This window comes from Asparagus officinalis, chromosome 7 (genome assembly GCF_001876935.1).
Source record: "Asparagus officinalis chromosome 7, Aspof.V1, whole genome shotgun sequence".
Taxonomy (NCBI): Eukaryota; Viridiplantae; Streptophyta; class Magnoliopsida; order Asparagales; family Asparagaceae; genus Asparagus; species Asparagus officinalis.
The window spans coordinates 118,492,853-118,505,857 of NC_033800.1; the positions used below are offsets into that span (position 1 = coordinate 118,492,853).

Below are 13,005 nucleotides of genomic sequence, written 5' to 3' on the forward strand. Positions count from 1 at the left end.
TAACTTCAAGAGAACAAAAAAAAAACCCCTAAATTTCATCTCCAATCTACAAAAATCCATCAAGGGATTGAGTAAAAAAAAAGAAAGGTGGCCGAGAACTCTAATTTGGAGACGAGTGAAGGGGACAACAACGAATTCAAAGTAGTTGAGAGTCGTCGTCCCTTAGCTCTAAGGACAAAGGTTTTGTGAGAATTAACCGTCTCCTTATCCCTCATTGGCTCTTCTTCTCCCACGTCTGCCTCATTTGAGGATGACGACAGTAATGAGGTCATAGTGGCCCTCTTGGGCATGAAAAGGGGACAGGATTTTGGAGAACGGAAGAGAAGACATTCAAAAGAGGATGTTCCACTCTCTATAAAGAAGTAAGTTCTCAAAGACTATGAAAATTATTCTTTTAAAATTTGTTAACTTCAGTTGTGAAAATTTTGCAAAATTCTGGTGGTGAATGTAAGTTGAAAATTTGAGCGGAAAAAAAGGAAGAAAGTTAACGGTTTACTTGTTTGGAATGTAATTGAAATTATGGGATATGTTTATGGAAAAATAGTGGTGAAAATTTGATTATTGTAGTTCGGAGAAAGAACCAATTTATTAATTGGGATGCATTATCTTAACAATGTGAAGTAATCATTATGAAGTATAATAGTTGTTAGTTTTAGGCCTAATTGATAACTATTAGCAATGCATGTTAATAATACTCCTTAGTTGTTAACTTTTTACCTTAATTGTCAATTAGTAATAATGCATATCAATAATACTTGACTTTTATTAAGTTAATACCTTAACTGTTAACTATGTGCAATGTATGTCAATAATACTCATTTGTTGCTAGGCTAAGGCCATAACTCTTTAACTTTAATATTTGATTCATTAGTAATAAAAATGGATATAAGTTTAGACAATATTTATAGATTTTTTTATCTTAATTTGTGTGAAATTATCATGTATGAAGTATAGACTTATTGTATGACATGTAGACTTATTGTTTGAAATTTAGTTCATTGTGTTATATTATCATGTATGGGACTTGTACAATTACTTTGAACTATTATGAAAGGTATGTGACTTTTAGCAATTGAATGTTACATGTATTATTTATTGATAAGTATAATGATAGTTTGTGAATTGGTTGTTAAGAAATAGCATTACATGCTAAAAGTACATAACTGATGTTAACTTTTACACATATTTGTTATGTTTTATCATTACTTATTAAAACTGGTATATGAAGAATATTTTGTTATTATTTTGGGTGTGTTAACAGTACATGTGGATAATAAAAAAAAATTCAATAATCAATTTTCATTATTGCTATTATCGTGTTTCTGGTATTGTTGCGATCAATTGGATATGTTTATTGTTGATGCTATATATACTTAACAGACAATACCCAAAGTTAATAACTTTTTGAGAAAATTAACAGAAAACCTAAAGTTAACAGATTCATGTGAAAGTTAATAGCTAACTGAGTTAGTTAACAAGAAATGGAAATAGTCTATGTTGATGTCCGTGAACACACAGTCGATGGGGTTACGGTTCTGGCCTTCGCGCCGGCGGCGAATAGGGGGAGGATGAGAGATGGAACCGACTCCTCCTCCGACTTTATGCCTGATCCTTAGACTAGAACTCTCGAACTTTCCGTACAAACAAGAAGAAACTCGTGGGAGGGCGGAGCTCATTTCCCCCGTGGTACCTCCGACGGTCAAGTCAGCTGGTGAGCTTGAGAGGGGTTTGAAGGAGAGTCTCCGGGCTATTGAGGTCCTCAGAGGATACTCTTTTAGAGTTATTAGTTCTTTTTTAGCAAAGGTAAATTCAGAGCTTTTATGAAGAAGTAGCAGAAAAAATCCCCCCTCCCCCTCCCCCCTTTTTTACCTTATTTCCCTCCTTTTATAGATCATCGCCTCTGAGAGTTTGACCCTTTGGTTTTGACCATGCACAGGAGGCGGTTAAGGGATGAGCTGGAGGCTGAGTCATCTTTCTCCTTCCAGGTGTCGGCTGACGATTGGGAGGGAAGTCATTCAAATACAGGAGAGAGGTGTCCTCTTAGTATCATGGATTCGACAGATGAGGCATGGCAGAGTATAGGCCCACTGTTCGGTTGTCCTTCTCCCTCCAGATGGCGGCTGGTGACTAGAGGGGAAGTTATTCGAGCCCAGAAGAGCATCATGGCAATCCCAGAGAAGTGACTTGTGAGTAGAATAAACGGCGTATGTAGGGGATTTGTCAGAGCAGAGATCTTGATGGGACTGATCAGTGCTGTTGCGTTGCTTGACATCTAAGGTGGGCTTAGCTGGATCTTATCCCCTTAGTAGAGGCGAGTCGGTTCGTGAGTTGTCTTTGTGATTTCCCGACTCGACAGCCGAGTGAGATTCAGGTCGAGTGTATAGTCGAGATGTCTGCTTGAGGAGTCGTCTTGATTATGAGGGACTGACTGATCCCACACTTCGAGTCGGTAATGATGACCCTTGGTCAAAAATAACTCGTCCACTCAACTGACCGATAGACTTGCCCTTGGCTGGGCTTTTGAGCCTCTAAGCTGGTTTGGACCATGGCCTTTTTTAGCCTATGCAGACAATCTTTCGATATCTTCATCTTTAGATGATAAATTACCATAACAGTCTAGAGATAGTAAACATATACTTTATATTAATTAGTCTTACATTCCTAAAGCTGGTATAGCTTGAATCCACATATTGTTAACAAGAGCTTACAAAAATCTTCCACAATAAGCTACAAAAGTCTTGGCAACCTATAGAGCTCTTCCAAAAGTATAGTACTACTTAGCAATCCATGCTAATCAGCATTTGGTTCGTTACAAGTAGCTCGATTGTGACCTTTAGCTTTGCATCGATAACATTTCACTAGACATTTATAAATGGTTCTATTATTGATACATCTTGTTTCATTTCTTCTCTTTCTTTTAGTAGTAATTGGTGGCAATATCTCAATTTCATCCTCTTGGTATGCTTTTCTTTTCATAATCTGGGATGGGATAAATAATTGGATCATAGGCCTTCTTAAATGCTTTCACGGACATAAAGCCAACTACAATATTGGTAAACATCTCTTTTCATATAAATTATGATTGCACCAGCATTCTTACAAGGAATACGTGTTACGTCTCAAGCTTAACAAGTGCATGTCTTCTTCTCCAAATTAATATGTGTAGTTCTATAGGATTGCACTTTAAATATTTTCTCTCTAGATTGTTTAACATCTAAGTAAGGTACATTTTTTCCCATGTTTCCTTTAGGGACCTGCTCAGTTTTAGGAAAACAATAACCATTCCATTTTCTAGTCATTATGCCTCGATTATTCATGCGAACCTGATAAACACGTAAAATATGCATTATCTTAGTGTGTTTTAAGCATGATTTACGAGTGTTTAATGCAATAAACACGTAAAATATGCATTATCTTAGTGTGTTTTAAGCATGATTTACGAGTGTTTAATGCATATTTCGTGTTTATTAAGCATGATTTACGAGTGTTTAATGCATATTTCGTGTTTAGATCGAGGATACTGCTGTGGTTTGTGTTATTATATGTAGGTATTGTCTCAATATTGAAAGATTTTATGATCGTTGGAAGTTATACAAGAGTTTGAAGCAACAACAAGATTTTGAATGCATGGTTCGTGAAGAAAACGGATGCATGAGTATGAAGAATTAGAAATTAAACCATGATACATTTCGAATCAAGAAAAACTCAAAAGATGAAAATTGTAGATCTCTTCAACATATTTCCAACGCAATTTGAATCACCCCATTTCAAGTTTGGACGAAGAAGTTATGGCCAAAATACCAAAACCTATATAAAGAAGCACAAAATCAGCAAAACAGCCCCTACCACACCCTGGTGTGGTGCAGACCACACCTGTGGTACGGGAATTAGTTATTTTCTAGATTTTTAGGGATATATAAATAGATGTTTTGACTTAGGATTTGGATATCTTTTGTTATGTTCTCCTAGCCATCAATTAGCAATTATTTTTGGAGTTCAAGTATTGAAGAAAGACATTAATCTCTTGTACAAGATTGGATTGCTAGTTTTGATTTTGGAGATTTCAATTGAAAGACGGGTTAATTCTTTCCTCTCTTTGATTTATTTCTTTTTATGATTGATTTGCATAATTATTTGATGTATTCTCTTATCCCAATCATGTGTTAGTAGATTTCTTATCTAGGATTGGGAAAGAACCCAACTTTTTTGGTGATTGATGATGAATTGATGTAGGTTCTTGGTGAAAGTTTAAATCTTTAAACTTGATTTCTAGTGTTTTAATTTTGTTGATTCGCTTGATCACCGTATTAGCAATCATAGATAATTAATTGAAGGACTGAAAGGTGAAGATTAATACCGGATCTCTAGAAATTAAGCAGGGAGCTCGAACCATGAAAGTAGGCTAGATTCCTTAGGGATTTGATTTTGATTAGCAAAGAGCTTAATGGGTTTAATTTAATCTTGATTCCATGAAAGTAGGTTAATTAAGATTAATTAGGCACGATTTTTAGATCTTGAAAGAGGCTTTAGATTATTCTTGGCTAATTTACCCTTTTTAGTTTAAACCAACACCGAGAACTGAAATAATTCATCATTGAGCATCGAAGTTGTGGTGATAACTCAATCCTAGCTCTTTATTATATTGAATTCCACCTGATTAGTTATTATTTTATTTCTTTTAATTTTCATCTCTTCTAATTTACTCATTAGTTTAGCTAGTCGAATAACGTGAAATTTGGTAATTAATCCTAGTCCTTGTGGGATCGACCTTGATAGCTACAACGAGTCTGTGCGCTTGCAGATTTTTCCTACCAAGTTTTTGGCGCCGTTGCCGGGGACTACGGTGTTAATATTAAGTGCTTACGTTATTAAACTAGACTAGTTTTTTTTATTCTCTTCGCTACTCACTTTCTTTTATGTAAGGGCATCAAACAGAAGTACACAACGAAAAAAATCCTGAATTATCGGTGACTCTTGCAGAGATAAGAAGGTATATAAGGGAGCAAAGGAACACAGAACAAGCTACAATGGGTGATCAGAATCAGCTTCTTAAGGATTTCGCTGCCCCAAATGCTCAAGGCATGCAATCAAGTATTACAAGGCCCACTGTTGAAGCTAATAATTTTGAGCTAAAACCATCACTGCTCTCAATGGTTCAGCAAAATCAGTTTGGAGGAGGTGCTACTGAAGAGCCGAATCTCCACCTGTCAATTTTCTTAGAGTATTGCGACACTTTGAAGCTTAATGGAGTGACCAATGATGCTATTCGACTCAGACTTTTTCCATTCTCTTTAAAGGATAAGGCTAGGGCTTGGTTGCACTCATTGCCCGCTGGGTCCATAACCACTTGGGATCAGTTGTCCAGTGCATTTCTTACAAAGTATTTCCCCCCAAGTAAAACACCACAGATGAGGAACCAGATCACAAGCTTTGAACAGAAGGAAGGAGAATCCCTCTATGAAGCTTGGGAACGCTACAAGGAATTATTAAGGATGTTTCCTCACCATGGACTAGAGAAGTGGTTAATTGTTCACACCTTGTACAACGGGCTCACTTACAATACTCGGATGACTGTTGATGCTGCTGCAGGAGGAGCTTTGATGAACAAAACAATAGACGAGGCATACACTCTCATTGAAGACATGACTCAGAATCACTATCAATGGGCGAACGAGCATGCTCAGACATCAAAAGGAGGAAAGTATGAAATTGATGCTTTAGATCATATATCCTCTAAAGTTGATGCTTTGTTTAAAAAAGTTAAAAACATGAGCATTAATTCTGTGGCGTCTACTTCAATTGCATGCGAGATATGTGGTTATGTGGGTCATTCTACACTTGGATGTCAATTAGGAAACCCCCCATCCATTGATACTTCTGGTAATGAACATGTTAACTATGTTAATAACTTTAATCAGAAGGGAGACCCTTTCTCTAGAACTTATAATCCGGGGTGGAGGAATCATCCTAATGTTTCTTATAGAAACCCACCGGGAAAGCTCATGCCTGTATCTAATTTTGGTTCACCTGGTTTTCGTGCTCCTCAATCTAATCTCCCTCCCCAAAGGTCTAATTTGGAAAATATGATGGAAAAGTTTGTGACAACTCGGTCGAAATTGAATGAAGAGTTTAAGCAACAACAACAAACCACGAATGAGGTAGTAAAACAATTGGCCTCCAAGATGGATTCCCTAGCTACACATAACAAGATGTTAAAGACACAAATCACTCAATTGGCGCAAAATGCTAGCTCTTCCTCTAGGCCTTCAGGCATGCTACCTGAACAACCTGAGACGAATCTCAAAGGTCATGTGAATGCTATAACCCTTAGGAGTGGAAAACAATATGAAAGACCTAAGATGAAGGAACATGATGGGGTGGATGGTCATCATGAAGAGAAAAGTAAAATTGTGATAGATGTGGATAATGAGACCTAGATGCAGGAAGAAGAAAAAGTTAAGAAATATGTGGCCCCCGATCCTTACAAGCCTCCTCTACCATTTCCCCAAAGGTTAGCTAAGGCTAAGTTAGAAAAACAGTTTGGAAATTTTTTGGAGATTTTAAAAAAGTTGCACATCAATATCTCATTCACAGAAGCTATTTCTCAAATGCCATCCTATGCTAAGTTCTTAAAAGAGATCATATCCAATAAAATGAAGTTGGAAGAATACGAGACTGTGGCCCTTACTGAGGAGTGTAGTGCTATCATCCAGAATAAGCTGCCTCCTAAGCTTAAGGATCCAGGTTCATTTTCTATTCCTTGTGTTATTGGTGATGTCTCTATTAATCGTGCTTTGTGTGATTTAGGTGCAAGCGTAAGTTTGATGCCGATGTCTATTTGTAAGAAGCTTGGCATAGGTGATTTGAATCCAACCACGATATCACTCCAATTGGCGGATCGATCGGTAAAGTATCCGGCAGGTATACTTGAAGATGTACCTATCTAGGTTGGTAAGTTCTTTATCCCGGTTGATTTTGTTATTTTGGAAATAGAAGAAGATTCTAACATTCCAATTATATTAGGAAGACCCTTCCTTGCTACTGCATGTGCTATAATCGATGTTAAAAATGGAAAGCTCTCCCTAAATATTGGAGGGAAAATGATAGAATTTGATTTAAGTAATACTATGAAACTCCCTCTAACTAATAAAATTTGTTACAGGGTCGACGTTATTGACAAGTGTACACATGAGCAAATTGCAAACAATAACTCAGCTGATCCACTTGAGAAATGTTTGGTAAGTGATGGTTCAATAAATGATGAAGACCCTGAGGTAGCCGCGTATGCTCAATCTTTAGAATCAACATCAACGGCTCCACTTCGAAATGCAAAGCTTGAAAGATTGATGTAGAGCCAAAAGGATCTATTTGTGAAAAGGATAATGCTCCAAAGGTAGAATTAAAACCCATTCCTTCCTCTTTAAGGTATGAATTTCTTGGCCCTGACTCTACTTATCCTGTGATTGTGAATGCATGTCTAAATGAAAATGAAACTGATAAGTTTGAATGCATGTCTAAATGAAAATGAAACTGATAAGTTGCTTAGAACACTTAGGGTGCATCGCAAGGTCATGGGATACACCATGGACGACATTAAGGGAATCAACCCATCAATTTGCATGCATAGAATTCTCTTGGAAGATGATCATAAACCCTCAATAGAGCACCAGCGTAGATTAAATCCTAACATGAAGGAAGTGGTTAAAAAAAGAGGTGCTTAAGCTACTAGATGCTGGTGTAATCTATCTCATTTCAGATAGTGAATGGGTTAGCCTGGTTCATGTGGTTCCAAAAAAGGGGGTATGACCGTAGTTAAGAATGTGAATAGCGAACCTATCCCTATTAGGACGGTTACGAGTTGGAGGATGTGTATTGATTATAGAAAATTGAACAAGACAACCCGAAAAGATTATTTTCCACTTCCCTTTATAGACCAGATGTTGGAAATGTTGGCTAGGCATTCCTATTTTTGTTATTTAGATGGCTATTCGGGATTTTTCCAAATCCCTATTCATCCTAGTGACCAAGAAAAGACCACTTTTACATGTCCCTATAGGACCTTTGCTTATAGGTGCATGCCTTTCGGTCTTTGTAATGCCCCCACCACTTTTCAATGATGTATGATGGCTATTTTCTCTGATTTTATAGAAGACATTATGGATGTGTTTATGGATGATTTCTCCATGTACGAAACTACTTTTGATGGTTGATTAGCTAACTTGTCTCGAGTTTTGCATCGTTGCGAAGAAGTTAATTTAGTCCTAAATTGGGAGAAATACCATTTTATGGTAAGGGATGGAATAGTTCTAGGACACAAGGTGTCCGAGCAAGGAATTGAAGTTGATCGAGCAAAAGTGGAAATCATTGAAAAACTACCGCCACCAACATCGGTTAGGGGAGTAAGAAGTTTCTTGGGACATGTCGGTTTCTATCGGCGTTTCATCAAAGACTTTTCAAAAATTGCAAAACCCTTAACTAAACTTCTTCTTAAAGACGCTCCCTATGATTTCATTGATGAATATCTTGATGCTTTTTGTAGGTTGAAGGAAGCATTGATAACAGCTCCTATTATGCAACCGCCGGATTGGAATCTCCCATTTGAAGTCATGATTGATGCAAGTGATTACGCGGTTGGTGCTGTGTTGGGTCAAAGAAAGGACAAGATAGTTCATGCAATTTATTATGCTAGTCACACTCTTGATGAGGCCCAAGTTAACTATGCTACCACTGAAAAGGAGTTATTAGCAGTTGTTTTCGCCTTTGACAAGTTCAGGTCTTACTTAGTGGGGGTCCAAAGTCATCGTTTATACCGATCATTCCGCCATCAAATATCTTTTGAGCAAGCAAGATGCCAAGCCTAGGTTGATTCAATGGATACTACTTTTGTAAGAATTTGACCTAGAGATAAAGGATAAGAAAGGGACAGAAAATTTGGTGGCAGACCATTTGTCGAGGATGAAACCAGAATCACATGATAGGGAGGAGGATGAACTACTGATCGACGAATCTTTCCCAGATGATCAATTGTTAGCCATAGAAAGATTGGATGCACCATGGTATGCGGACTTCGTCAACTACCTAGTGTGTGGAGTCTTGCCTCCAGATCTGAGCTATCAACAGAAAAAGAAGTTCTTTGCTGACTTGAAGTATTATTTTTAGGATGAACCGTTTCTATACAAACGGTGTGTTGATGGGATGTTTAGAAGGTGTATTCCTGAAGATGAGGTTGCCAGTATTCTCCATCATTGCCACTCATCTTCCTACAGGGGACATGCAAGCACTTCAAAGACAGCTGCAAAAGTTCTACAATCAGGTTTCTATTGGCCGAGTCTTTTCTGGGATGCAAGACAGTTCGTGAAATCTTGTGATAGTTGTCAGAGGACCGGGAACATTTCAAAGCGACATGAGATGCCTTTACACTCCACCTTGGAAATTGAGGTCTTTGATGTGTGGGGGATAGATTTTATGGGACCATTTCCGTCATTGTGTAATAACAAGTTCATCTTAGTGGCGGTGGATTACGTCTCCAAGTGGGTAGAAGCGATAGCATCCCCCACCAACGATGCTAAAGTTGTTGTGAAACTATTCAAGAACGTTATTTTTCCAAGAGTTGAGGTGTCACGGACGGTAATCAGTGATGGAGGTTCACACTTCATTGAAAGAAAATTCGAAGCTCTCTTAAGATAATATGGGGGTCACCCATAAGGTTGCCACACCATATCATCCTCAAACTAGTGGTCAAGTGGAGGTTTTGAATCGTGAAATTAAGAGTATTTTGGAGAAAACAATTAATCGTTCAAGAAAGGATTGGTCTATGAAACTCACAGATGCCTTATGGGCCTATTGAACTGCCTACAAAACACCCATAGGTATGACACCATTAAAATTGGTATATGGCAAATCGTGTCATCTCCCAGTTGAGTTAGAGCATAAGGCGTATTGGGCTATCAAGTTGCTCAATTTCGATATGAAGACCGTCGGTGAGAAAAGAAAGCTTCAACTTCATGAGTTAGATGAGCTACGTTTAGATTCCTATGAGAATGCTCGCATTTATAAAGAAAAGACTAAACGATGGCACGATAAGAATATCCTTCGAAGAGAGCTTAATCAAGGAGATATGGTGCTACTGTTCAACTCTCGTTTGAAGCTTTTTCCGGGCAAGCTCAAGTCTAGGTGGTCCGGACCTTTTCAAATCCGTGAGGTTTTTCCTAGTGGAGTTGTTGAAGTTTGGAGTGAAACAACGGGATCTTTCAAGGTGAATGGGCAACGATTAAAGCACTACATTGTAGGGGAACAACACGGGATAGGGGTCACGTATACCCTTTCAGATCCCCCTTCGTCAGAGAATTGAAAGAAAAAAGGAGTCGAGCTCATGACCATAAACGAGCGCTTCTTGGGAGGCAACCCAAGTTTTCATCCATTTTTTTATCTTATTTTATTTCATTTTAATTTTATTTTTTAGGCAATTGGATCGGCACAAATTTAACTTATAAGATTTTTAATCATGCAGTTGAGAAGAAAGGAGGACATGGCATCGAAAAAAACTATAAAAAAGGAGTTAAAATGGGATGGCAGACTCTACCATACCCAGGGGTGGTGTAAACCACACCCATGGTCCACAGGTAGAAAATTTTCAGAGCCTACCACACCCAGGGGTGGTGTACACCACACCCATGGTCCACAGGAAAAAAAATTCAGAGGCCACCACACCCATATACCACACCCATGGCCCAAATAAAAAAAAGAAAAACTTTTCCCCTTCTCTTTCGTTCCAAACCCCAGCGCTCCTTTCAATCTCTCTGACCTAACCCTAAATCACCGCCTCCTCCTCCACATCATCCCCGACCACACCGCAGCAAGCAACCACCACCCTCTCCCTCCATCGCCACCCTCTCTCCCCATCATCACCAGCGCCGATCCGCCACCGCTTTTTTCCCCTCTGTGCCAGATCTTCGAACCCTCCACAAAGCCGCCGTCTTCCTCCCATCTCTGGCCGCATCTATGACCGCCACCACCCTCAAGCCAAGCTCAGCGCCGCCTCCCTCACAACTCCGATCTAGCAGCCCCTGATGCAGCATAATTATGTACCAAAATTATAAGTGCACAATTTATCAAGTTATAGTATAAAAATATCGATCCCACGAGGAAGGTGATTTTAAGAGATTATTAGAAATGGTTCTTATGTTTTGTGCATGACAATTAGGAATAAAGAATAAGTGTGATTGTGATGAGTGATTGTTGTGAATATATGCAAAAAATAATAAATTGAATTTTAGAGAAGAAAGAATCAAAGAATAAATGAAATCACAAGGCAAGAAATATGAATTAATAAAATCAAGAAATAAAACTAAGAATGAAAAGAAAATTTAAGAAAGACAAGATGGAGGATTCAAAAGAGGTAAGAAATCTAGAATATAATCCACTAACCAATTTCAATTACAAAATATAAACTATTCTCTTTTTATCATATTTCAACTTAGATTTATTAAGCATAGATTATCAAACCATTTAAGGAAAGTGTAACCTATCAAATTATCATCTAAGTTAAAATTACTATTCATGATAAGAACAACAACATGATAATAATCCTAGAATTCATAAGCATAACCTATCAAACCATTTAAGATAAGCATAGATTATCAAATTCTTCTTCTACCGATTAGTTCTCTAGTTGATTATCCTAAACATGAACATTTTAAGTACAAGAGAATAATTCATACAATATAAAGGAAATTAGACTAGTTTCATACAATTCTAAGATTCCTACAAGAATTAAATTCACATCTTAAGAAATAAAAACAAGAAAAAGAAGACTAATTACAAAATTAAAAAGAAAAGAAAAATCTAAACTATGAACAAGAAATAAATCTAATTACAAAGAAAATAAAAATCTAAACTACAAAATAAATTGCAGAAATTAAATGCAAGAAAAATAAATCTACTCTACAAATTAAAGTGCAAAAAGAAATAAAAAAGACAAGAAAATAAATCTACACTACAAGCATGAATTTAAATCTAACTAATAAGCAATAATAAAGAAATTACTAAAAAGAAATAAAAGAGAAAAGAAATGCAAACCTTCAAATTGCTCTTCATCTCCATCCTCATCATTCAACAAAGAGGAGAAAGAACAAATTTAAAGAGGAAAAAATTATTTTTATTAATTGCAACTAAAGTTACAATTTTTGGAAGGCCTTCTCAATTAAGAGTAGCCCTCCTCTCCAAAAGGAGTTTACAAAATTTTCACACCTCTAACCCCTCACTCTCTACCCCTATTTATAGTAATCTTCAATGAATATGAGCCATTGGATTTGTCTTGAGCCCCAAGCAACAATCTCCACCTTTGATTTATTTGATTTTCAAAAGAAAATCAAAATCCAATTCTTGAGCCCATGTTCACTTGATTTTCAAAAGAATTTTCTTGCAAATTCCAAGCCCAAGTCCGGTCACAATTTCGGCCCAACTCTTTGCTGTGATTTCAACTCCACCTCAAGTCTGGTCATGGAGTGTTTAGCTATTTCATTTTCAAAAATTGAAGCAATCAAGTCCACTTAGAGTTTCGGCCCATTCAAGTGATGAGCATTTGATTTTCAAAAATAAAAATCCGGCCCACTCTTCATTTGTTTGAGAAAGAATGCAGCAGGTCCAAGTCCGGTCATTTGATGAGTTCGGTCACTGTAGCAATTCGTAATTTTTTGCATAAAAGCCCAACTCATTTCACTCTTTGCATCCAAGTCCATTTCATTCCAACTTTGCATAAAAATCCAATCTTGTTTGCATCCGGTCTTGTTTCCCTTGTGTAATCTTTTTGCTTTGGGCCTTCACAAATTCGAAAATTTCACTTTGGCTTCTTGAATCATTTATTCATTTAATCAATGGATTTTTGTTGAGAGATGGGAAGTTGAGATTTATTCTTCATTAACCTGTAATTAAAGATAAAAACAGTTATTAGTGATATATTTATTCATATAAAATAGATAATGAGGATATAAAATTGTAATAAAA

At 37.1% G+C, this 13,005-nt stretch overlaps 3 protein-coding genes across 3 annotated transcripts; all 3 read left to right on the forward strand.

Moving 5' to 3' along the window:
- Positions 5,028–6,437, forward strand: LOC109847681. Its single transcript, XM_020416912.1, has one exon. The coding sequence runs from the start codon at positions 5,028–5,030 to the stop codon at positions 6,435–6,437; it is 1,410 nt and encodes a 469-aa protein (XP_020272501.1).
- On the forward strand, positions 6,438–9,687 carry LOC109847682. The gene is made up of 5 exons (XM_020416913.1): positions 6,438–6,815; positions 6,948–7,348; positions 8,540–8,796; positions 8,903–9,146; positions 9,267–9,687. Exons 1-5 carry the CDS (start codon positions 6,438–6,440, stop codon positions 9,685–9,687), a joined length of 1,701 nt encoding a protein of 566 aa, XP_020272502.1.
- Positions 9,872–10,351, forward strand: LOC109847684. Its single transcript, XM_020416914.1, has one exon. It carries the CDS (start codon positions 9,872–9,874, stop codon positions 10,349–10,351), a length of 480 nt encoding a protein of 159 aa, XP_020272503.1.

What these genes read in the sequence shown, in the direction of transcription:
- LOC109847681 (XM_020416912.1), top strand. Translation starts at nt 5,028, where the DNA reads ATGGGTGATCAGAATCAGCTTCTTAAGGATTTCGCTGCCCCAAATGCT.
- LOC109847682 (XM_020416913.1), top strand. Translation starts at nt 6,438, where the DNA reads ATGCAGGAAGAAGAAAAAGTTAAGAAATATGTGGCCCCCGATCCTTAC. An exon ending in GCAAAGCTTGAAAGATTGAT is followed by an intron (nt 7,349 to 8,539) that starts GTAGAGCCAAAA and finishes TGCTTTTTGTAG; the next exon opens with GTTGAAGGAAGCATTGATAA. An exon ending in AAGTTCTTTGCTGACTTGAA is followed by an intron (nt 9,147 to 9,266) that starts GTATTATTTTTA and finishes ATCTTCCTACAG; the next exon opens with GGGACATGCAAGCACTTCAA.
- LOC109847684 (XM_020416914.1), top strand. Translation starts at nt 9,872, where the DNA reads ATGACACCATTAAAATTGGTATATGGCAAATCGTGTCATCTCCCAGTT.